The following is a 23769-nucleotide window of genomic DNA, read 5'->3' on the forward strand; positions in this document are numbered from 1 at the left end:
ACTACAGCGATGTGAGAGCATAAAACGTGAACTGGCAAGGACAAATGCTGAGTTGGCAAAGGGCACGGACGGACAGGTAGAGGACAAGCTGAGTGACTTATCATAAAGAGCTGGGTGGGCTGGGCTGAAGGAGGTGAAAGCTCTACGGGCAGCAGAGGGATGAATAGAAGTGTATCTCTTGCACCAACATGGCAGAAATGGCTACAGAATTGCATGCTGCAGAATTGAATAAAGACAAATCCTTAAATCTGTATGTTTGTCTGCAGAGAAGAAAGCAAGTGTGACGTTTGTGGTGGACACATCGAGCACCATCACGGCCGATGAGCTCAAGGTGGTGAAGACATTCATCGTGGGCATGGCCCATCGCCTGAACCTGGCACCCGACAGCGTGCGGCTGTCCGTGGTGAGCTATGGAGCCAACTACCAAAAGCTGGTGGGTCCGGCAGAGATCAATTCGCCCAAGGACCTGGAGGCCAAGCTGGGCAGTGTCCTCGTGTCCACGGGCGGCGCCACAAACACTGGCAAGGCCCTCACCTACGCCATCACCGACCTGCTGGCCAAGGAACCTGCAGATGCCACCAAGGTGAGTGGCGCTCATGCACTGTGAGGCAGTTGCTTGTGGTGACTCAACATTCTAGACTTCTCATGATTTACCACTTCGTCACGATTCTGGATAACGCTTCTGGTTCTTACCCTCGGTTTGCATTCAGTTTCGTTTGTACATTTGTTCACTCCACGAGCTGGAATTTAACGGCGTAATTGACAAAATTTGTAAGCGATCAATTCCTAGACATGTAATTCAATACTTGCGTTGTTAATGTGAGAATATGTTATTGTATTGCTGCTTTAAGAGGGATTCTCCTCATTTTCATGAAGCCGCTCTACCCCGACTGTCACCCCCCACCAAAACCCCCAATGACTCCCCCCCACCACTACCCCCACTGATCCCAGGTGCCCTAACTCCTACTCACTACGCCTACCGGTACCATACTATCCCTACCCACCACTCCCTGCTACTACACCCCCCCCCCTTCCACAATTCCCACCACTACCCAAACCAGTCCAGCCTCGTATCAGGGGGGGGGGGGATGCACCTTTTCTCCCCTAACCCAATCTACTACTACTCGCTGCCTCCACCCCCCCCCCCCCCCCCCCCAGTTATCACCAGGCCTACCCTAACCCCTATCAGTACCCTTACGCCAACCCCTCCTTAACCACTCCTGCCTGTTCTCCTGTCACCACAACTGCACGTCCCGTTTTAATGACACCCCCACTCTTTATTTCAATCATCATCTTACGTACATCTTGTAATGCTCCTCGTAAAAAGGTGCTATGTAATTATATATAAGATAAGAAGAGGCAGCGCGAGGGGAGGGAAGAGAATGGGCATTGGGGGGAGAGGTGAGGCTTTAAGAGAGTGAAGTTGTGACTGCAAAGTCTGGGAACTTGACAGACTCGGCCTTGAATGTTTCTTTTCCACTGTACAACTGACCCCTACTGGAGCCATGCCAAGTCAACCAGCTGTGGCTCAGGAGGCCCCAGGTCGTTTTTTGCTGCAGAAGCTGAACCTTGCTACCGACGTCACAAGCAATGAACGCATCATTAGCTCCACAACTGGCCCATCTTAGCCCTGAGCCAGATTCACATATCTCGCTTGGCCAACATATCAGGGCTCGGTTCTGGCTCGGCATGACAAATAGCCTTTCGAAAACAACCGTTCTCGTGAGGGACTCCACGCTCGCTCAGCTCACATGTGCCGGCGGTAAAAGGCGGCCATAATACGTTTTTACCGTTCGCACACTCCAAGACGCATTCATCGTCCCCAGAAATAACTTTGTAACCCCGGGTGATCGTTTATTCCATCAGAGCGTGGTGCTGATAACGAGCGGGCCTTCCAGCGACTCCGTTGGCCCCATCGCGGAGCTGCTGCAGAAGCACGTGGTGAGCCTGTTTGCGGTGGGCGTGAAGTCCAGCGACGTTAAGCAGCTCCAGACGCTCGTCTCCCGTGGAGGATACTACTACCAGCTCTCAGACTACTCTCTGCTCTTCCGGCTGCAAGGCCAGATGGTCAACAAGGCCCTCTACCTGCCTGCAAGTGAGTAATCTCTTTTCACGTAGACCTAGTTTTTTGCAGGAGGGCAGCCCGGGGGAGTTTTAACTGGTGGCCCTTTGATAATTGTGGTGACCCACAGGTTATGTCAGTGACTTGGCTTGTGCAGCGGCCTTTCGCCATGTTATTAAGGAAAAGATTAGGTGACCGGCTTATAGAAATACACAGTTACACTTTTCGCCCTCGACCTTGCTTCCATCCCAGTAGTGTGGTGAGTATGGCAGTGATGTTTATTGACATTCACCGGGGAGTGCGCACACAATAATAATTGGACTGGTCGCATAGAACATATGAATGGTAAGGTTTTCAGCCAGTACCCTTCATACCGGAGTTTCACTCGGGACGTTGGGCAATATCTGGTCACGAATTATGCACGAGGTGTAATGTGTGTCAATGTCACGCTGGTGTGATTGGTTAGCACGCTGGACGTACAATCCACAAGTCACCAATTCAGTCTCCCCGGTGTGGCAATGGAAAAGACCAAAGCTAATTGAGCGGCACAAGTTGTGCATGTTTGGGCAAAGTTTGGGTACTTCCTCCTACCTATTCCACGATATCTGGCCAGCATTGAAGAGTAGGCCCTCTACTTGAGGCCTTTCCGTCAGCAGTAGCGTCAGCGAGACATTGCAGGGACGCACCTTTGCTTTGTTATTACAGCGAGTGCATCGGTACACCAGATCCATTATTCATTGTAAAAGAAAAAAATGACGTTGCACACTTGGCTCGCAGATAAAAGAGGGACCTCCTGACGTTCCTCTGACACCGGAGGAACGTCAGGAGGACAGGAGCACAATTTGGAAGAATACGACAGAGAGAAAACAAAAGCTCTTCCCCTCCCACCTCTGACAAATAATGGGAAAACACAAATCACGTCTTTTGAAGCAAACGACGCCCGGCGGGCCGGAGCAATAGTAACTAATCAGCACCACGTTATGTTTCGATTTAAAGCTTTCGTGACTGCAGGGATTAATCTTCTTGGTTCTTTCGGTAAAATCACGTAGAAGGGAAATAATAAAATAATAAAAATAAAACATAATAAAATAATTCTCACGACGTTTCGGCCACAATGCAAGCAGCCATCCTTAGGTGAAGAACAGGTCTGTCGGAAAGACAGCGTCTGAATGAACACCACCAGGCTTGGCAGCGTATATTTAAGCTGGGTTGGAGGGAGAAGAGCGCCTTGACAAAAGAATTTGCAAATCAAGAGGAATTTAGCATATTTATGGGAAATGCAGATATGGGATTATTCACTACTTGTGGAATGCGTAGGAGGTGGGCGGGGGGTTTCAAAGTCATATTATGCCCGTGCATTATGCAGGATTAGCAGCATCAAAGGGAGGGAGTAGGGTTAGCATTAATAAAGGGAAGGAATGTTAATAGTATAGAGCTGCAGCAACTAAACCACCACGTAAAAAACTAAAATATAAACTACATCAGTATCATCAGTATACTAAATATACTCTCCAATAAGCTGAGCTACTAACAGTAAGTCATACATTACAATTCTACGTCGCAAAAAACACAATATGCCTCCAGCTAAACTTTTTTCTTTTACATCACACTGGTCTACCCCGTACTATATACTGCCATAGACAAACCCAACATTAAATTATATACTGTATTACTATACACCACCCTATACCTTAGACCAGGCATGTCAAAAGTCCGGCCCGCGGGCCAATTACGGCCCGCGGTCAGATTTCATACGGCCCGCAGCTTTGGTCTTATAATGTGTTATTTATGGCTCGCTAGCTCTGTCAAAATAAATAAATCATGAAACTTTAAAGATGTAATTCCTCCTTTTACCACACGGTGGCAGCACCATTCTAATGCTATCTGGCTCTGCATTCGTGCCGCGAACCCTTCTCGAGTGATTTCTGCCATGGCGACTGCAAAAAAAAAGAGAAAATTTGACAGTGAGGGCCGCCGCTTTCAAGAGCGGTGGGAATTACAATACTTCTTCACTGAAAATCGAGGCAATTGTGTTTGTCTAATTTGTAAAGAGACGGTTGCCTTGTTTAAGGATTCCAACGTAAAGAGACACTACGAGACTAAATATGCTACAACATACGACTAGCTAACAGGGAGTGATCGTGCTGAAAAAGTGAAACAACTCCAAGCTGCTCTGGCATCGCAACAGCGATTCTTCACGCGGGCCATTGAGTCAAAGAAAACATCACCAAAGCCAGCTATGAAGTGGCCATGTTAATAGCTAAACATGGCAAACCTTTTACTGAAGGTGCGTTTATCAAAGACTGTGTCATGAAAATGGTGGAGAACATTTGCCCCGAGAAGAAGCAAGAATTTATTAATGTTTGCCTGGCACGCAACACTGTGGCATGGAAAGTTGAGGACATATCGTCAGATATTCAGAGACAACTGGGGGACATGGGAGTGGCTTTTAATTATTTCTCATTAGCCTGGGATGAAAGCACCGATGCATCTGACACTGCACAACTACCTATTTTTTAAAGAGGAGTTGATGACAACATGAATGTGACAGAGGAGCTGCTTGACCTCAAAAGCCTTAAAGGGCAAACCAGAGGAACAGATTTATTCGTTTTTGTTTGTGAAGCTGTTGATGATATGAAACTACCATGGAGTAAAGTTTCTGGGATCATTACCGATGGTGCGCCTGCCATGGTTGGTGAGCGAAGTGGATTGTCCACACTGATCTGCAATAAAGTCAGCGAAGAAGCAGGTAACGCTATTATACTTCACTGTATCATTCACCAGCAGGCTCTCTGCGCCAAACATCTCAAATTTGACGATGTATGAAACCAGTGGCAAAGGCAATCAATTCTATTCGCTCTAAAGCTCTATACCACTGACATTTTCAGCAGTTCTTGCGTGACATCCAGGCTGAATACGGTGACGTAATATATCACAACGATGTGAGGTGGCTAAGTCGGGGGTCCGCACTGCAGCGATTTTTCTCTCTCAAAGAGGAAATTGGACATTTTTTGGGTGAAAAGGGACAACCAATGGAAGAACTGTCCGATCTGTATGTATGGCAAATCTGGATTTTTTGGTTGACATAACGAAGCATCTGAATGCACTGAATGTTAATCTTCAAGGAAAAGATACAGTGGTGAGCCAGCTATACACTCACATCAAGGCCTTTGGAACCAAACTGCAACTTTTCCAAAGACACTTGTCCCATACAGAGCCCTGCACCGCGCACTTCCCAGCTTTGAAAGAGGTCATTGACAGTTTCCCACAGGACAACATCGGTGCGCAAATGAAGAGTTATGCAACAGCTATCGCATCTCTTTCTGTGGAATTTAACAAACACTTTCGGGACTTTGCATTTATTGAAAAAGACATGTTGCTTTTCTCTTCTCCCTTCTCCGTGGACCCTAAAGATGCTCTTCCACAGCTGCAGCTGGAGCTCATTGAGCTGTAGTGTGACGATGAGTGGCGCGGAAAACATCAGCAGTGTTCTCTTGTTGACTTTTACCGGCAGCTAGACAAAAGCAGGTTTCCATAAATGCGGTCATTCGCTAAGAAAATGCTGAGCTTATTCGGCTCCACATATTTGTGTGAGCAAACATTCTCAGTCATGAACTTAAACAAGAACCGATTGAGGTCAAGGATGAGTGACTCCCACTTGCGTGACATTTTACGCATCTCAACCACTGCCCTCAAGCCAGACCTGGTCTCTTTAATTAAATCTAGATCTCAGTATCACCCTTCTCATTAGTGTCAGCAAGTTATCTGTTCCTTGATCAATCTGAAATTGAGTGTTTTGAACGGTAACATCTGTCACTATTAACAGTGAAAAGCCTAAAGCACACTAATGCACTTGTACTTATGGCACTTGTTTTATTAAACTCTTGAATAAGATTTGGTTATAACTGTTGATGTTATGTACCTGTAGATGTGACACAAACTATTGCTTTCTGAAAGATCTTGTAAAAGACAAGGGCAACATTCACTTGTTTTAAAGTTTAATGATAACAGACCACTTTGCATTACTTATAACTCCTGCTTAAAATGTTCATGAGGCAAAGATATTTAACTCATGTAAATGTAAGGTTTTCTATACAGTTTGTTCAATGTTATCTGACTGAATGAAAGGCAGAATTGTGTTTTTAGAGTTGTTCACGTCTGCCGGAGTGGCTTATATTTGGTTACATTGTAATTTGAAAAATAAAGGTAATTGTAACAATGAAAATTGTTTTATAACAGTGTGTATTTTCACGTAACTTTTGTAGTTACAAAAATTTCAGAAGGAAATATTGGCCCCCGGGCATCTTCACTTTATCAAATTTGGCCCTCTTTGCAAAAAGTTTGGACACCCCTGCCTTAGACCATATATTGTAATATTACACTATGTATTATTCTACCCACCCTACTGTATACCACACTGCTGTATATTCACTATACAATTACGATACTATATATTACCTTATACATTGTATTAAACATTACACTTTAATACTATTTATTATTTTACAATATGTTATACACTATACCATTGACCGTCGCGTGAAAGGTACTAAGAGGAAGAAACGAAATATGTCAATGGGAGAGTGGTGATAGGAGACTTGCAGCGGAGCAAAGAATCCATTCCCTGCGGAGAATAAAATATATATAGTCAATGCCAGTGAGTGGACTGCGGTCTGAAAGTCACCGTAAACGTGAACACAATCAGTTAAGATCCGAAATGGTTTATTACGTCCTTCCAATGATTGCTGAGCCAGAATCCATCTTCTCGGTTGAAATTGTCTATGTATTTGTATATGTGGATCGCCTCATGAACAAATCTCTCATGGTAGCCAGATGGCTTGCAGAGAACCTCTGTCTTGGAGAAGTCAATGTCATGTGAGCCCACTGAATTGTAACAGTGATCTGCCATGGCTGAGGTGTTTGTCCTACCGTGTTTCAGGTCTGCTTTATGTTCACGGATGCGGTCCGAGACATGTCGTTTGGTTTCTCCAATGTAACTGCTATGACAGAGGCAACTTAGTTTGTAGACGCCAGGGTACTGTATGTCTGGAACCACATCTTTTACAGATGGGACCAGATCACGGATTGTATGTATTGTGTTGAATCGGACCTGGATCTTGTGTTTAATCAGGATTTTGGAGATCTTTTTTGTGACCCCAGCAATATAGGGTAAGGTGATGGTTTTGAAAGGCTCCTCAACAGGATCCTTCTTGATGGTTGGAGTGATGGCTTTGCGGATTGTGTAGTCGGAGTAACCATTAGCCTTAAGAGCTTGGCGTACGTGCTTGAGTTCACTGGCAATGTGTTACTGGTCGGAGATGCATTGGGCTCTATGGTGTAGAGTCTTGATGAGGGAATTTTTCTGGGATGGATGGTGGTGGGAATCCGGTTTTAGGTAAGCATCCGTATGGGTGGCTTTCCTGTAGACAGAGTGGCTCATTGAACCATCAGGTCTCCTTTTAATTAGGACATCCAAACAGGGTAGCTTGCCATCTTTTTCGACTTCCATGGTGAATCTGATGGCTGGGTGTATGGAATTGATGTGGTCGAGAAATTGGTCCAGAGCAGGCCGGCCATGTGGCCAGATGACAAAAGTGTCATCTACGTACCTCTTCCGTAAGGTCGGGCGTAGAGTGGCAGTCTGGATGGCGTCAGTCTCAAATTTCTCCATGAAAACGTTGGCTACAACCGGAGATGGGGGGAGCCCATTGGGGTGCAATCAGTTTGTTTGTAGAAAGTTCCATTCCAGGTGAAGTATGTATTGGTTAAGCAGTGTCTCACCAGGGGGGGTACCTCAGTATTCAGTCCTTGATGAACCAAGTCTCAATGATTGCGATGGTGTCAGGTACAGGAACTTTGGTGAATAAGGAAACCACATCAAAACTGACAAGCAGGTCGTCTGGGGACAGGGAAATTCCCTTGATTGTCGATACCAGGTCAGTAGAGTTTAGTGCCGCAGAGGTGGTTTTTCCAATGAAAGGCCGCAGGATTTCAGACAAAAAACGAGCCAGTTTGTAGGTAGGGGAGTTGATAGTATAGACAATGGGACGAAGGGGTGTATCTTCTTTATGTATCTTTGACAAGCCATATAATCTTGGTGGCCTGGCTGCAGAAGGTTTCAACGAGAACTGTTTGGTTTGATTAATTAATGCGGTTGAATCAGAAATGATTTTGTTGGTTTTAGTGACGAGGCTGTTGGTGGGGTCTCTTTTTATTTTTGTATAGCTGCCATCGTTGAGTAGTTCTTGAATTTTGTTGTATTATATTTTGTCCATGATGACAGTGGCTTTGCCTTTGTCGGCTGAGAGGATGACAATGTCATCCCTCTTTTTTAATTGAGCTAATTCAAAAGGCTCATCTTTGCTGATGTTGCTACCTGGCATCTTTGCGTTTTTGAGGGTTGCAGCGATTTCAGATCTTGCTACGTCTGCAGCGATGTGACCCAGGCCCTTGAAAGCCACATCTACTCAGGAAATGATATAATTAACTGGTATGTGTCTAGGTGTGACTGCAAAGTTTAATCCTTTAGCTAAAACGGATTTCAGACCATCAGAAATACAACTGTTACGGCGATTAATTACGACTTTGTTAACGTCTAGCTTTTCAGTGTGTGGGTCCGGTCTCTTATTAGAGAGGAGGTTGAATTTGGAAATCAAGTTGTCCTTACATTTGGTTGACATAGCGGCAGCTGAAGAGGTTAGTAGCTCAGCTTATTGGAGAGTATATTTAGTATACTGATGATACTGATGTAGTTTATATTTTAGTTTTTTACGTGGTGGTTTCGTTGCTGCAGCTCCATACTATTAACATTCCTTCCCTTTATTAATGCTAACCCTACTCCCTCCCTTTGATGCTGCTAATCCTGCATAATGCACGGGCATAATATGACTTTGAAACCCCCCGCCCACTTCCGACGCATTCCACAAGTAGTGACTAATCCCATATCTGCATTTCCCATAAATATGCTAAATTCCTCTTGATATGCAAATTATTTTGTCAAGGCGCTTTACCCCCTCCAACCCAGCTTAAATATACGCTGCCAAGCCTGGTGGTGTTCATTCAGACGCTGTCTTTCCGACAGACCTATTCTTCATCTGAGGACGGCTGCTTGCGTTGTGGCCGAAGCGTCGTGAGAATTATTTTATTATGTTTTATTTTTATTATTTTATTATTTCCCTTCTACGTGACTTTACCGAAAGAACCAAGAAGAAGCACCACGTTATGTTTACACGTGACGAACCTTGCTAGTTGGCTGCGCTTGGGTTGTGCTGGTGGGTGAACGACGACACATTTAGACGCGATACTCCCCGGTTTAGTTTGAAGGCGTCGGCGGAGGAGGGGGTGGGACCCACATGGTGAGATTTGCCCGGGGCCCCCCTATGGAGGGCCCTGATTACGCAAGGCAGTCAGTCAATGGCTAATGAACGTTTTTTTTGTGCTCTCTTTGTTTCCGCAGTCGTCAAGACTGGTAAGCGGCACTTCCCGTCACCCATCCCGTGTGATGTATACGCACAAATTGTGGAGCCAGTCACGCGCATGCCCCACGACCCCTCCATACCATATTCATCAGCCCTACAATGGGTTTTAAGTGACACATTGCTGATTTGTGGGAAAAACATAGCCCACTTTTCACCCAATCTCTATGTGTCTCTACGTATCTCTGAGTCTATATGTATCTCTATGAGTCTTTATACATCTCTATGAGTATATATGCATCTCTATGAGTCTCTATGCATCTCTATGAGTCTCTATGTTAGTTTAGTTTATTAAGTTGTCGAGCCAGCTCGCCAGGATTGTGCAAAACCTCGCCCACTTTTAACCCAGGCAACTGGAGAACAGCACACACTAAGTGTTACTAACCTAACATTAAACACTAACAATAACTTTAAGAATCGCAGTTAAAGAGACGAAGAACATTGTTTTTTCTATGAAAAGTAATTAAAATCACTTTTTTACAGACTTAACTGTTCACGTGGTGGCTCCTTCTTTTGCAGAGAATGTGGGGGTGGTCATAGACACGACCCAGCTGATGAAAACACGGATCATCGGAGGTAAATGCAGCATCAGTCAGGCTCCTGTTTATCTTTTTTTTAACAGAGACTCACATTTCACCATCATCTGCGGTGGTGGTGAGATGTTAACTCCCTCACCTGGTATGCAGGAGGTCGAGGGTTCGATCCTGACCCTGACGGTGTATCTCTCACCATGAGTTTTTCCTCCACATTTAGAATCAATGTCGCACGTTTAGAGTATTTGGCTGCTATAAATGTCCACCTGATGATGATAAGCCACTTCGTTGAGCTATCATTTGTGACCAGGTCGTTTCTGAAAAAAGAGCTACATAGCTCAGTGGGGCCTTACCTGGTAAAAAAAGATTAACAGTTAATGGTTTAAATCGTTTTATCCGACGTGGCACACTTAATGTTTAAATTCCCGCAGCCTGGTCCGCTCTTTCCACTTCAAAGGTGGAATTTGCAGATTCATCCCATATAGATTGTCAGTCTCACACAGTCCTGAGCTTCAGATGCTGCTGCTGCTGGTTTTGATCTTCTGTGAATGTATGTATGTTGAACTTCTTTCACACCGCACATAGCCAACCGTGTTAATCGGAGGTGTGTGGTAAGGGCAACAAACACAAAAGCAGTACTAAAGAAATGAGTTTGTCAATCTATATTATTTAAAAGCGCATAGCTCCCAGTGGCTTCTTAATATCGGAAGGGAAGTGCGTTCCAGACGGCCACAGAAGCGCATTTGAAAGTGCCGCAGCGGTGACCGCCTTTGATCGACGGCCAGCGTCGTTATTTGTAAGTCTGCGATGATAATTGTCATTGTTTCTTCGGGAATAATGGCATTGTCAATGCAACTGGGCACCAATTGGAGAAATAATGGACGCCAGTAACCCTGGGCGATGCTTGTTGTGTCGTCTCGTGTTTTACTGACCCCCACCTGTCCATCCTTTCCCTCCCACAGGTGAATCCAAGGGACCTAAAGGTGAGTTGGTGCCTCCCATCTCCACTTTCCCACCTACGACATCCTTGCCAAAAAGATTGCAGATTGACCCAGGGGATTGTAGCCACCCTGCACGATTGTCTGAACACATGGGCATAGCTGTGGAGTGTCTAGGCGGTATGGTGGCAGGATGTTAACTCTCTCGCTTGGTATGCAGCAGGTCGTGGGTTCAATTTCGACCCTGTCGCCTGTATATTTGGAATTTTCATGTTTCTCTCCCCATGGTCGCATGGATTTTTGTCCAGGTCCTCCGGGTTTTCCCTTCATATTTAGAATCAACAGCACACGTTTAGCGTATTTGGGTGTTATAAATTTCTACACGATATGCCACCTCATAGCGCTATCATTTGTGGCTAGGTTGGTTCTGAAAAAGACCTATATAGCTCAGTGGGCCTTACCTGGTAAAATAAAAAGTGGTAAGTGAGTAGTAAGTGCACCTGAAGCCCATGGACCAGAAGAACGCAGGTGCCAGGTTTTGAAAAAGTGAGAAATTAAAACAGGATGGACCCATTTAATTCAGCGGGCCAGGATCGGTAAAAATCTATCCCGTGTGTGATATGATAGTATTATTGGGGTAGTGTAGCGGGTAGCGCTATGCCACGCTACGAACCCGACGACCCGAGTTCGATTCTAGCTCACGGCGGCCACCAGCACCGGTGACGATTATCTGAAGTCGGCCCGAGCCCTCCCCTAAGTCGACCCAGCCTCCAATGGGTACCCAGTGCGAATTGTGTAAAGATCGCCATTGTGGGAGACAAAGGGCGTGGTGCTGGCCACCCAACCCCCTCATGCGCCGTGCCGGCCTTCATAGGTGCCCGCTACTCTCTAAAAGCACTTGCCCCCAATAGTCTGTTACAGGCTAGTAGCATAATTAAACCCGAGCGTGTGTGTGCGCGTTGTATTGCAGCCATCACCTGCACCACCACGGCCAAGGAATTACTGACGGACAGCGCCGCAGTGTAAGAGAACGCCGGAATTACAAGATACGGGTGGCGGGGGGGGGGCGCACTGATGCACCGACGAAGCCGTCACTTCGCGTGCAGGCTAAACAGACGTCGTTTCATTTGAACGTTTGCTCAGGGCCCCTAATGGTACGGCTCCGTGATGTTGATAATTGTCACGCTCGCTGTGTCATTGTGGTTTGTAGGGTTTTGTGTCTTCCGGGATGCCAAGCTGTCAAGGGCTACAAAGTCAAGGGCAGCTACATCTACTCGTTGGTAAGGGTGGAGAGTGGTGCTTGCATGACTCAGGGGTTGGAACACCAAGCCGGCACCGTTGAGATTCCGGGATAGAATATGGGAATGAGCCGCACGCGATTGAAGTGGGTTCTCAAGCATGGCGAGTTGTTTGAACTAAAACTTCACAAATTTTATTTTATCAGGTAAGGCCCATTGTGCTTTAATAGCTGTCAGAAGCGACCTGCATATCACAAATTATAGCTCAACGAAGTGGCTTATCATCGTCTGGACATTTATAGCAGTAGCCAAATACTTTGAACGCACGTTGATCCTAAATGTGGAGGGAAAAACCCAGAGGACCCGGAGAAAAATCCACGCGAACGCGGGCCAAACTGGAGAAAAAATATTTCTCGTTATCGCTGCCACCGCCGCCCCTGCTGCTGTAATGAACATTGGTGGCCCCTCGGCAGGACTCGATGGTGTGCGTTGCTGCCGCACACGCCGGTGTGGTCATCCCAGAGTTGGGCGGTGTGGTGAGGGTGGTGAAGAAGCCGGGGGTCCTCTCCTTCGACGGCTCCGTGATCAACAGCATCTCGTCGGAGGCCGCACCTGGGGAGCCCCTCTCCTTCGTCTTCAAGGGCTGCCCCTGCGCTTAGACGTTTGGGATCGGCCGCTCGCCCCCCCCGGCCCCCCGCCTCCTTCTCGCTTGGCCAGACGTCTCAGTCTACCCTTCAAACTGGCTCACGCGCGAGACGTTGATCATCGGCAACGGCAACCGAGCCACGGATTCCCAGATTCTGCGCAAATCACTCGGTCATCGCTTGGACATCACATCTAAAAGGGGAAATCCTTACATTTGCGTTAAAGTGTTTTTTCCGCGTGTACTTGCTGTGCTCGTATGCGACCAGGCCCGGTGATTCGGTGTCACGGATTACGGCCGTCCGCTACGTGTCGTCAGTCGCTCTGCAAGTGAAACCCGTTCTGGTGATGTTCAGAAGCGACCCCGTGGCTCGCCGCTCATTGCTCACGCTGATCGTCTATGGGCCAGGCTTTAGGCACACCCGTCCGGGCCACCTCTAGAGATCTGTACACGTTGGGATTGTCGTGCCAATATTGCTTTTTAACAGGTGTGGCCACAGCCAGCACAGCCCAGACATAACCTCTCCCCACTGACCTCTTCTGTTACCACGTAACCGAGCCGAGCGTGGGGTCAAGCAAAAACGTGATAAATGGAAGGTTCTGTAACAGAGCAATGAGGCAATGATGCAATTCCAGCCGTTAGTACAGACCCAGCATTGCCTTGACCAAGACAATCGTGGCACAAGTGGATATTTGACCGTTGCTCGGCATGAGGACTCCACAGTCGCATGCGTGTGAGAGTCACCAGCGTGGCCGGGACGCGCGCCGGTGTCGTTTGCTAAGACCCCGAATGTGACTCGCCTTTTAAATAAAAGAATCCAGAAAATACTTGTTCGGTTTTAACTTTTTTTCCATGTGCGATCTACAGTTTGAAATTATTTTTTGTTTCGGGCGTTGGGTTGCACTTTCGTCATTTCTGCCTCGGAAAAGATAGTTTACTACCCGCCTGGACGTGAACCCTGCAGCTACGTACGGTGCAACAGACGTTCAACATATGTACAGAAACAGAATCAGAAGATTGTTTACATTGGTGATATCCGATGAGCTATATAAGCTCTTTTTCATACATGTCCAATTGGGGCGGGTAAGAACGTTGCAACAACCAATAATAAAAAAAACACGATAGGAGTGTAAAGTACAAGAAATGCAACAAACTAAACTTTTTTTAATTTTACCAGGTAAGGCCCACTGAGCTATATATAGCTATTTTTTTCGGAAGCGACCTGGCCACAGATGATAGCTCAACAAATTAGCTTACGTGGAAATGTCTTGCAGCAAAATAATCTAAATAATCTAAATGCATGTTTCTACGCACATGCGTGACTCAACCCCAGACTCCTGCACATTATCATCCTGGCGGCGTCGACTTTTTGCGGTCAAGTGGTTTCGATCCAGGTCCCTTGACAGGATGCAACCGCACGATATCCACATCAAGCGGCCCCGTCAGTGGCCAAGAGTGCGGTGTCCAGGGTTCTCACATGTGTCCTCCAACGCCGCAGGGACACTGAGGCAGCTGCATCCGTTACTCCCTTAAAACAACTGCCATCTCTCCACCCCGAACCCATCATCTTCCTGCTACTGCTCCTACTCCCTGCCCCTGCCCCCCAGCTACGGACCAGACCTACCCCAACCCCAAACCCCTATCACCACCCTAACCCCTATAACTATCACTACCCCAACCCCTATCACTATCACTATGTGATGCCGCCGCCGCGAAGCCGCTCGCGTGTGTAATCCATGCTCCACAGGTGTGCGCTCGTAACATGGGTATTCGGTGTTGAGACGAGTGCTGCGTGGGGCTGTGTAAAGAGGGAGTGTGAACGATCGCGGGGCTGTGTGTGCATACGCTCGCAGCGTGTGAGTGCTGTGCGGGGCTGCGTGAGGGGAGGCATTGCGTTTGATTTAAAGAGAGGCGACGCCGCGTTAACGGGCGTACGGGAGCCGGCGACGAGCCATGCCCTTCACGCGAATCCGAGGTGGGGGGACCCAGGGAGGGGAACCATCAGACGATAGTCCTTGCCCCGTGAGCGATGAGCCCAGCGGCAGCTGGGGCGGTTTGCACAGCAGCGAGGGGTCGGGGAGCGGCGGGACCCCTGCAGTCGGGATGCAGCTGGGAGAGATCTCGGGGGCCAGCGACCCCCATAATATGGTGTCAGAAGTGGGACGATCCCCCGCACCCCCGAGGGAGAGAGGCACACCAACCCAGGCTAAAATAAAATGCACGTTCACGGGCAAGGGGATTCCGTCATGGAAATCGTTTGCCCGCAGCATCAGAGGGGCTAAAAATGTTAATGGCTGGACAGACGCAGAGGCGTTGCAGCAGATGGAGATGCATCTGGATGGGCGGGCAGCCGACTTTGTGGAAGCTTTGCCCGTAAGCACACAAACTCAGTGGGAAGAATTAATGAGCCAGCTTGAACTGCGCTACGGCACATCATATGATGAGGAGAACGCGCAGGCGGCCTTAGAGGCGCGCCGCCACCAACCCGGCGAGGATTTGCGAGATTATGCCGAGGACGTACGCGAGCTGACCCAGATCGCGTACCCGGAGTACGAGGCAAAAGTAATTGAGGGCCTTGCCGCTGGGAAGGTCCAACGATATTTGGCACGCACCCCGTGGTGGCAGCCAAATGTAGACGGTGCACGCCTCTCCTTCAACACCCTTGTCGAGCGTGCGCATAAATGCGAGAAGCTCTCCGGTGAGCGCACGCAGCTTCGAGGGTGGGGACGGGAGTGCGCCGTGGCGAGCCTACTCTCAGACGAGGAAGAGGAGGAGGAGCTCGCCATCCCAACAAACGGACGAGCAAGGGAAACCCCGAGACCCCGGGAAACAGCACCGGGATGGGTAGCCGGGATACACGCCAGCATTGGTGGGATGGAGGACAAAATGAGCCGAAATATGACCAAGCTACAGTCTACCGTTGAGACCGAGATGGGGGAACTACGCTCCACAGTAGGGGGGCTGGCCGGTAAGGTAGCCCAATTAGAGTCCGATTTGGGACAACTGAGTACTGGGAGAGGGAGCGGGCAGGGGGCCCACTACGGAGCCGCCACCCCTCCCCGGACTGTTATGTGTGCGATCGTCGAGGGCATCTCATGAGAGACTGCCCTCAGCTCGCCCGTGCGAGGCAGACGCATGGGTTAAACGCCAACGCCCCCTAGAGAATGCACCACCTAGGGGTGCAATCGACGCGGTCCCGACACATATCGACGACAATGGGAATAATGGCGAGCGAGTGATCTCCACACAGGTTCCAGCAACAACGCCCGTGGAGGCGTTGACTCCTGGCGAATGGTTATGGGAGCAATTTGCTGGGATCATGGGGGCCACATCACTGGTGTAGGTAAACGGAATGCGTACCCGAATCCTGCTGGACACGGGGGCGGTGGCCTCGCTTGTGAGCGCAGCACACTGCAACGCGATCGGGGTCGACGAACGTCACCTGCAGGCCCCGGACCGCGCACTGCACACGGCAAGTGGAGCCGAAATGGGGCTACTGGGGAGAACCGCCCTGGAGGTCCGCATAGGCCACAGGTGTGCACCCAGGAGTTATATGTCTCGAGTGTGTTGTGCCACGAGTGTATTGCAGGTACCGACCTTCTGGAAAAACTGGCGCTCAACGTGCAGCCCCGCCAATGATGCGCCACCGTGGAAGGTAGCGGTGAGCGGATTACGTTCCTGGGATGAGAGCCGATGCGCCCCCGCTTCGCACCAGTGGCCACTACCCTGGCGACGGCAGTCACCATCGGGCCACTCGCCGAGATGCTGGTGCCGGTGGCAACACCCCCCACCGACCCCGCGCTCCGACCATCGGGTGAGGTAATGCTAACTCCTCACCCGGAGTTGGCAAAACGATACGGGGTCGTGGGATCCGCCACGTTGGTAAACGCAGATGAGAGCCGATTGTTTATGCGTGTGTTTAACCCCCACGGTACCCCAACAATACTGCGACGGCGCACCACAGTAGCCACCGTGCACCCCCTACACGCGCGCCACTCCAACGACTCGGTATTCGCACTCTGGGCTGAGGACCCCGATCGCTCCGAGGACCACCAGGACCTGGCCTGGCGAGTCGGCCCGACTCCCCGCGCCGAGGTCGTCCCCCAGCTTGACGCATTACACATACCTTGGACGGATTTACCGAGGGGGGAGGCCGATCAGCTACTCGGGTTACTGCGGGAGTACACCGATGTGTTCAGCGAACACGGCTCGGACGTGGGTCGGACAGATCTTGTTAAGCACCAAATGACACCGTTGCCGCCCGACCCATAAAACTCCCTGCGTACCGAGTGGGCGCACCTGAACGCACCCAGATCAAAGAGGCGGTTGGGGACATGCTTTGCAATAACATAATTCAGCCCTCGGCGAGCCCCTGGTCGGCCCCGGTGGTACTAGTCAGGAAAAGGATGGGTCAACCCGGTTCTGCGTCGATTACCGTAAATTGAACGCAGTCACCCTCGGCGACGCCTTCACCATACCCTGCATCGACGACACTTTTGACAGCCTCGCCGGAGCGCGATATTTTTCCACCCTCGATCTCGCGTCTGGGTACTGGCAGGTGGAGATGGCGGAGGAGGATCGGCCAAAAACCGCATTCACCACCCCGATGGGACTATTGGAGTTTCGAGTACTCCGATTCGGACTCACCAAAGCGCCCGCGACGTTCCAGCGGCTGATGGAGTTGGTGATGCGGGGCTTGCAATGGGAACAGTGCCTGATTTACCTGGATGATGTGATAGTGTTCAGTAGATCTCTGTCTGAGCACTGGTCCAGGTTACGGGAGGTGTTCCAGCGACTACGAGCGGCTCATCTCAAGCTCAAGCCGCGTAAGTGTTACATCGCACAGCGCGAGGTGGGGTACCTCGGACATCGCGTCAGCAAGGCAGGGGTGCGCACCAATCCGGACAAGGTACGCGCCATAGTGGATTGGCCATGGCCAAGGAACCTGACGGAGATCAGATCATTTTTGGGACTCGCCACCTATTATCGTCGATTTGTGAAGGGATTCAGCGAGATTGCACGCCCCCTCACCCGACTCACTTCCCCTAAGAACCCCTATCAGTGGACGGAGACCTGTCAGACCACCTTCATTACCCTCAAAGACCACCTCACGCATGCCCCCACCCTGGCTTTCCCCGATTTTACCACCGATTTAATTTTGGACACCGACGCCTGCAGCAGCGGGCTGGGCGCGGTGTTGTCACAGGTGCAGGAAGGGACAGAACGGGTTATTGCGCATGCCAGCTGGACCCTGAGCGGGGCCGAGCTGAACTACTATGTGACCTGTCAGGAATTGTACGCTGTGATCTTTGCGTGTAAACAGTTCCGACCATATTTGTATGGCCGGAAATGTGGAGTACGCTCGGACCATTATGCTCTGCAGTTCCTTCTTACATTCAAGGAGCTGCGGGGGCAGATGGCCTAGTGGCTGGCGCAGTTGCAGGAGTGCAACCTGCAAATCGAATATCGGGCTGGTCAGACGCATGCAAACGCGGCCCGCGGTGCGCGCCGAGACAAGCGCGGAGGAGGCCTGCCAGTGTTTCACGGGGGGATGCTGAACGGCGGGCCACGGACCCCCTGGAGGCCGCGGCAACTGACCCCACCCCCAACGAGAGAGAGTGCGGTGTGCGCCACAGAGACCCTGAACAGGTGGAACCGAGGATCCCATCGACCGCCCGGCAAGCGCGGGACCCACGGCTTGGGACCTGGCAGACCACCCCGCCCCGATCGGATAGATCCAGGAGGACGTCGGCTGCGCCTTCCCGGGCCTGAACAACGAGCAGCTGAGGCAGACCCAGCAGCGGGATTTCGGATCTGGCGGCGGTGGAAGCGGCCCTGCAGGAGGGGAAGAGCACCCTGCCAGGGCCCTGGAGCGGTTTGTATGCCCGGTTGTGTGTGCAGGACGGGGTGGTACGAGAGTTAACTGAGGCCGGCCAGCCAGGGTGCATCTGTGTTCCCGCCCAGGTGCGACCCCAGCTGCTGCGGCTGGTGCACGACCACCCGCTCGGGGACCATGACGGGGAACGGCGCACTCGAGAGACCCTGCGTCGCCAGTATCTCTGGCCCAAATTGGCACAAGACGTGGCCGCATGGGTACAGGGCTGCCGCGCTTATCAGCAGTGCGGGCCGAAACCGGCACGATACCAGGTACCCTAAGGCGGTTCCGCGTCAGTCGAACGAACCAGTTGGTCAGCATCGATTTCCAGGGGCCGTTCCCGCGATCCCACCGGGGCAACCGCTATATCCTCGTAGCGGTAGAATTCTTCACCCGCTACCCCGTGGCGGTAGCCATCCCCGATAAAACGGCCCTTGTAATGGCCCGGGCCTTCGTGGAGCATTACGTACTTAAGCATGGGATCCCGGAACGAGTCCTCACCGACCAGGGTAGCGAGTTCAAGGCCGAGCTGTTCCAGGCGCTGTGCCGAGAGTTCGGAATCCAGAAGGACTGAACCACAGCGTACCACCCCCAAGCGAACGGTATGGTGGAGCGCATGAATGAGACCTTAGCGGGGAAGCTCAAACGTATGGCGGCCGCAAATCAACGGGATTGAGACGATCACCTCCCCTACGCCTTGTTTGCCTACGCCACCACTGTACACACATCGACGGGACAAACCCCGTTCATAATGATGTTTGGTCGTGAGTCTCGTTTACCCACAGACCTGCTGTTCGGCGTTCCCCCACCCCAAACGAAGGGAGCCGCCCCGTGGAACATCTAATGGAGACCCTACGAGGGGCCCGAGGCCGGGCATATACAGCAAGGGGAGGCCGCGCATCGGCGACAGGAGCAGGGCACCCGACCCCGCCTGGAGCCCCCCCTCTTCTCGACAGGCGCAAAGGTGTGGCTACACACCCCTCGCGTCGGGGCCGGACAGGTGGGGAAGCTGACGACCTACTGGCGGGGACCCTGGACCGTGGTGCGGCAGATCTCCCCCTGGACGGTATTAATCCAGGGTGGAGAGAGGGGCCGAGAAACGGTGGTCAACGTCCGCCACTTAAAACCATGGAGGGCAGCCCTGGTGGGGAAGAACTCCGCCGCCCGAGTACCGCGAACCCACAGGGCCCCCACACCACCCGGGCTCGGGGGCCTCGCGCGCTACATTGGCCCCGCCGGACCTCCAGCCCAGAGGCGTCCCGGCCCCGCCAGGGGACGGCGGGGATGGCGACCCCTAAACCCTTCTGCTGCAGAGTTTGTGCCCCAGCCCGCAGGTGCCGAGGGACAGGGAGAGCCATTGGAGTGGAGGAGGAGGCCGCCGCAGGAACCCCAGGGGACGGAGCCACCCACCCCAAGACCAACCATGAGGTCCGGACGGACCCCCCAAACCCCGCAGCGCTTCCTCGTGGGTGTGGCCCAGACGAGGTGCTCCAGTTAACCCGGGACGGGGACTGGCACCTCGGGGGGCTATGTGATGCCGCCGCCGCGAAGCCGCTTGGCGGGCGCCCCATCTACGACCTCGCCACCACCAAGCGACGGGGCCAACCCCACTTCCCCCTCACCACCCCCTACATAAACACACCCTCACGCATTCCCCCCCCCTCCCCCCCATAGAGCTCCGAGGGGAGATCACCTGGCTGGCCGGTTTTTACCCGAAAGCCCTCATAGGGATAATCTTCACGGTTTCCTGCGGCCAGGGAATTGGGCGGCCTCCCTCGATGCTGGTTCGCACCGCGGTGCTGTGACCAGGTTGAGATTGTATGGTAACAGCGAGGGCTGTCCAGCCACCACGGTTGAAATGCACCCCCCCCACAAACACGCGTATCGACAAGGCCGGCAGGGGGGCAACAGCCACGAACTAAGGGGAAGCCAGAGGGGGGGGGAGGGCAGTTGATTGGCGTGGCGGAGTGCTCGGGAACTGCCGGCGCGAAGCAGCCCACAGCGAGGCTTTGTTACGGAAACCGCGGCTGATTGGCATAACAAAGGCGCCTGCAAGCCGCCGCGGCCGGCGTACGCCCATTGTTAGGGAAACATGGGAATGTGGCTTAATGGGCGTGGGGACCTGATTGGCCAAGAAGGCTCTCGAGTTGGCATCCCTTGATGTAGGGAGACGATAAAAGGGGGACGCAGCCAGGTAGAGGCTCTCTTACCCCAAAAGCCAGCTCTCGTGATGACTTCGAGCTCGGCCGCCCAAACGTCCGTGAGACGCGTCAAGGTGAGCAGCGAGGAGACCAATGGAATGCCAAGTGCATCAAACCGTGAGTAAAGAGGTAAAAGTGTATCATAAGTAGATAAATCGGGAATAGACCCTTGGGCGTTAGCGTAGGTCAGCCTTGTCGATCCACACTGATTTACCAGCAAATCGCAGGCAGCCGATAATAAATCATTAATAACTAATCGTAACCTCGTGTGGTCTCGATGAGAAGTGTGAACGCGCGCGGGGCTGTGTGTGCGTACGCTCGCGGCGTGTGTAATCAGTGCTCGACAGGTGTGCAATCGTAACGTGGGTATTCGGTGTTGAGACGAGTGCAGCGTGGGGCTGTGTAAAGATGGAGTGTGAACGAGCGCGGGGCTGTGTGTCCGTACGCTCGCGGCGTGTGTGTGCTGTGCAGGGCTGCGTGAGGGGAGGCATTGCGTTTGATTGAAAGAGAGGCGACGCCGCGTTAACGGGCGTACGGGAGCCGGCGACGAGCCATGCCCTTCACGCGAACCCGAGGTGGGGGGACCCAGGGAGGGGAACCATCAGACGATAGGCCTTGCCCCGTGAGCGATGAGCCCAGCGGCAGCCGGGGCGGTTCGCACAGCAGCGAGGGGTCGGGGAGCGGCGGGACCCCTGCAGTCGGGATACAGGCGGGAGAGATCTCGAGGGCCAGCGACCCCCACAACTACCCCTATCACTACTCCAACCCCCATCACGACCCCAACCCCTATCACTACCCCAACCCCGATCACTACCCCAACCCCTATCACTACCCCGACCCCTATCACTACCCCAACTCTTATCACTACCCCAACCCCTATCACTACTCCAACCCCTATCACTACCCCAATCCCTATCACTACCCCAATCCCTATCATCACCCCAATCCCTATCACTACCCCAACCCCTATCACTACCCAAACCCCTATGACTACCCCAACCCCTATCACTACCCCAAACCCTATCACTACCCCAACCCCTATCACGACCCAACACCTATCACTACCCCAATCACTACCCCATCTAGCTATCACTACCACAACCGCCATCGCTACCCCAACCCCTATCGCTACCCCAACCCCTTTCACTACCCCAACTCCTATTACTGCCCCAACCCCTATCACGACCCAACACCTATCACTACCCCAACCCCTATCACCACCGCAACTCCTATCAATACCCCAACCCCTATCATCACCCCAATCTCTATCACCACCCCAATCCCTATCACTACTCCAAACACTACCCCAACCTCTATCACTACCTCAACCCCTCCTTCACCACTCCTGCCTGTTCTCCTGTCACCATTATCTACACCACCACTTTTAATAACAACCCCTATAACTACCCTAACCCCTATCACGACCCAACACCTATCACTACCCCAATCACTACCCCATCTAGCTATCACTACCCCAACCCATATGAGGCTATTCACATATACAAACACAGAGACAATTTCAACCGAGAAGATGGATTCTGGCTTAGCAATAATTGGAAGGATTTGATAAACCATTTCAGGTCTTAATTGATTGTGTTCACGCTTACGGTGACTTTCAGACCGCATTCCATTTTCTGCTCCCCCCTCCTCTTTTCCCGAACATAGATGGACTCGTCCATCTGGCAAACTGCCAAATCGCTGTCCTTGGTGCTAACGTTAGGAATAATCGCCACTTTTTTCAAATTTTCTTGCTGTGGATTTCACACCTGATGATGATTGCTTGTGTTTCAGTCGAAACGTCGTGAGAATTTTTATTGTTTTATATTTATACTAGCGGTGAGTACCCGGCATTGCCCGGGCCAAAAAGGCAGACACACACATGTAGTTACATACACAAATCGACTGACACACACATAGAGTTACACACACATATCGACTCACACATACATACATAAACTGAACAACAACAACCGCCATTCGCCAGTAAGTGGCGGTAACATCACCACAACGCTTGTGCCAGGCTATGTGCACCTTGAGGCCACGTAAAGTGTCGAACGCCCGCTGGCAGGAGGTCACGGGGCAGACCGAGATGGCACAGGTCGACTGACTGAGACGACTGGCTGATGCACCACCTGTGCCCCCTACTGTGGCAACTTGCTGTGCTTTAGTCACCCGGCGCTCCGCTCGTTGTTGTGAGCGTCGCTCCTCCGCCCTCCGTTGTTGTTGGAGGGCGACTGCCTCCAACTTGCCAGTAGCATCCTTCAGAAGGCTCCTCCACAGAGGCCGATCTTGACACGGCTGGTACCAGTCAGTCATCGGCAAGTCGACTCAGCTCCACGTCCTCCTGTACCACATCACTCCATCTCTTTTCTAGCCCGTACCGGGCCGTTTAGCGCCCTCGATCCGGCCGAACAAAAGATGTTTAGGCATGTGGTGTCTGGCCATGCGGGCTACATGACTCAGGCAACGCAGCCTTACCTGGCGGAAGAGCTCACTGATGGGACTTTGTCCACATCTTTCAAGGATTTGTGAGCTCCTCACACAATGCAGCCTGGTTAAACCCAGGATGGATCGTTAGCAGGCCAGCCTAAATGTTTCTAACCGGCAAAGATGTTCCATTAGGGAGATGCACGTTTCGCAAGCGTATAGAAGGGAGGGAATTACCGTGGCCAAGAAGACCTGAAGCTTCGTGAAGAGCGACAGACCAGGTAGCTTCCACACAGCGTAACGCAGCCGATGAAAAGATAATGGTGCTCGACTGATTTGAAGTGAGACTTCTGCTGTTATACCGGAGCCGGCCATGA

The 23769-nt window shown here is 51.4% G+C and overlaps 1 protein-coding gene and 1 long non-coding RNA gene across 2 annotated transcripts in view; both read left to right on the forward strand.

The window, feature by feature from the left end:
* The window catches only part of LOC144736546 (collagen alpha-3(VI) chain-like), a 41041-nt gene extending 35525 nt beyond the window's left edge, over window positions 1-5516 (forward strand). Inside the window, exons 27-29 of the mRNA XM_078619096.1 lie at window positions 267-583; window positions 1867-2095; window positions 5476-5516. Of these exons, the coding sequence (XP_078475222.1) occupies window positions 267-583; window positions 1867-2095; window positions 5476-5516 (587 nt within the window). The remainder of the gene's footprint in view (window positions 1-266; window positions 584-1866; window positions 2096-5475) is intronic.
* Window positions 5517-10055: 4539 nt separating this feature from the next.
* Window positions 10056-12289, forward strand: LOC144736526 (uncharacterized). The gene is made up of 4 exons (XR_013588769.1): window positions 10056-10113; window positions 11033-11053; window positions 11979-12030; window positions 12219-12289. It is a non-coding gene; the product is annotated as an uncharacterized LOC144736526 (long non-coding RNA).
* The last annotated feature ends 11480 nt before the right edge of the window (window positions 12290-23769 follow it).

This window comes from Lampetra planeri, chromosome 61 (assembly GCF_965212315.1).
Source record: "Lampetra planeri chromosome 61, kcLamPlan1.2.h2, whole genome shotgun sequence".
Classification (NCBI taxonomy): domain Eukaryota; kingdom Metazoa; phylum Chordata; class Hyperoartia; order Petromyzontiformes; family Petromyzontidae; genus Lampetra; species Lampetra planeri.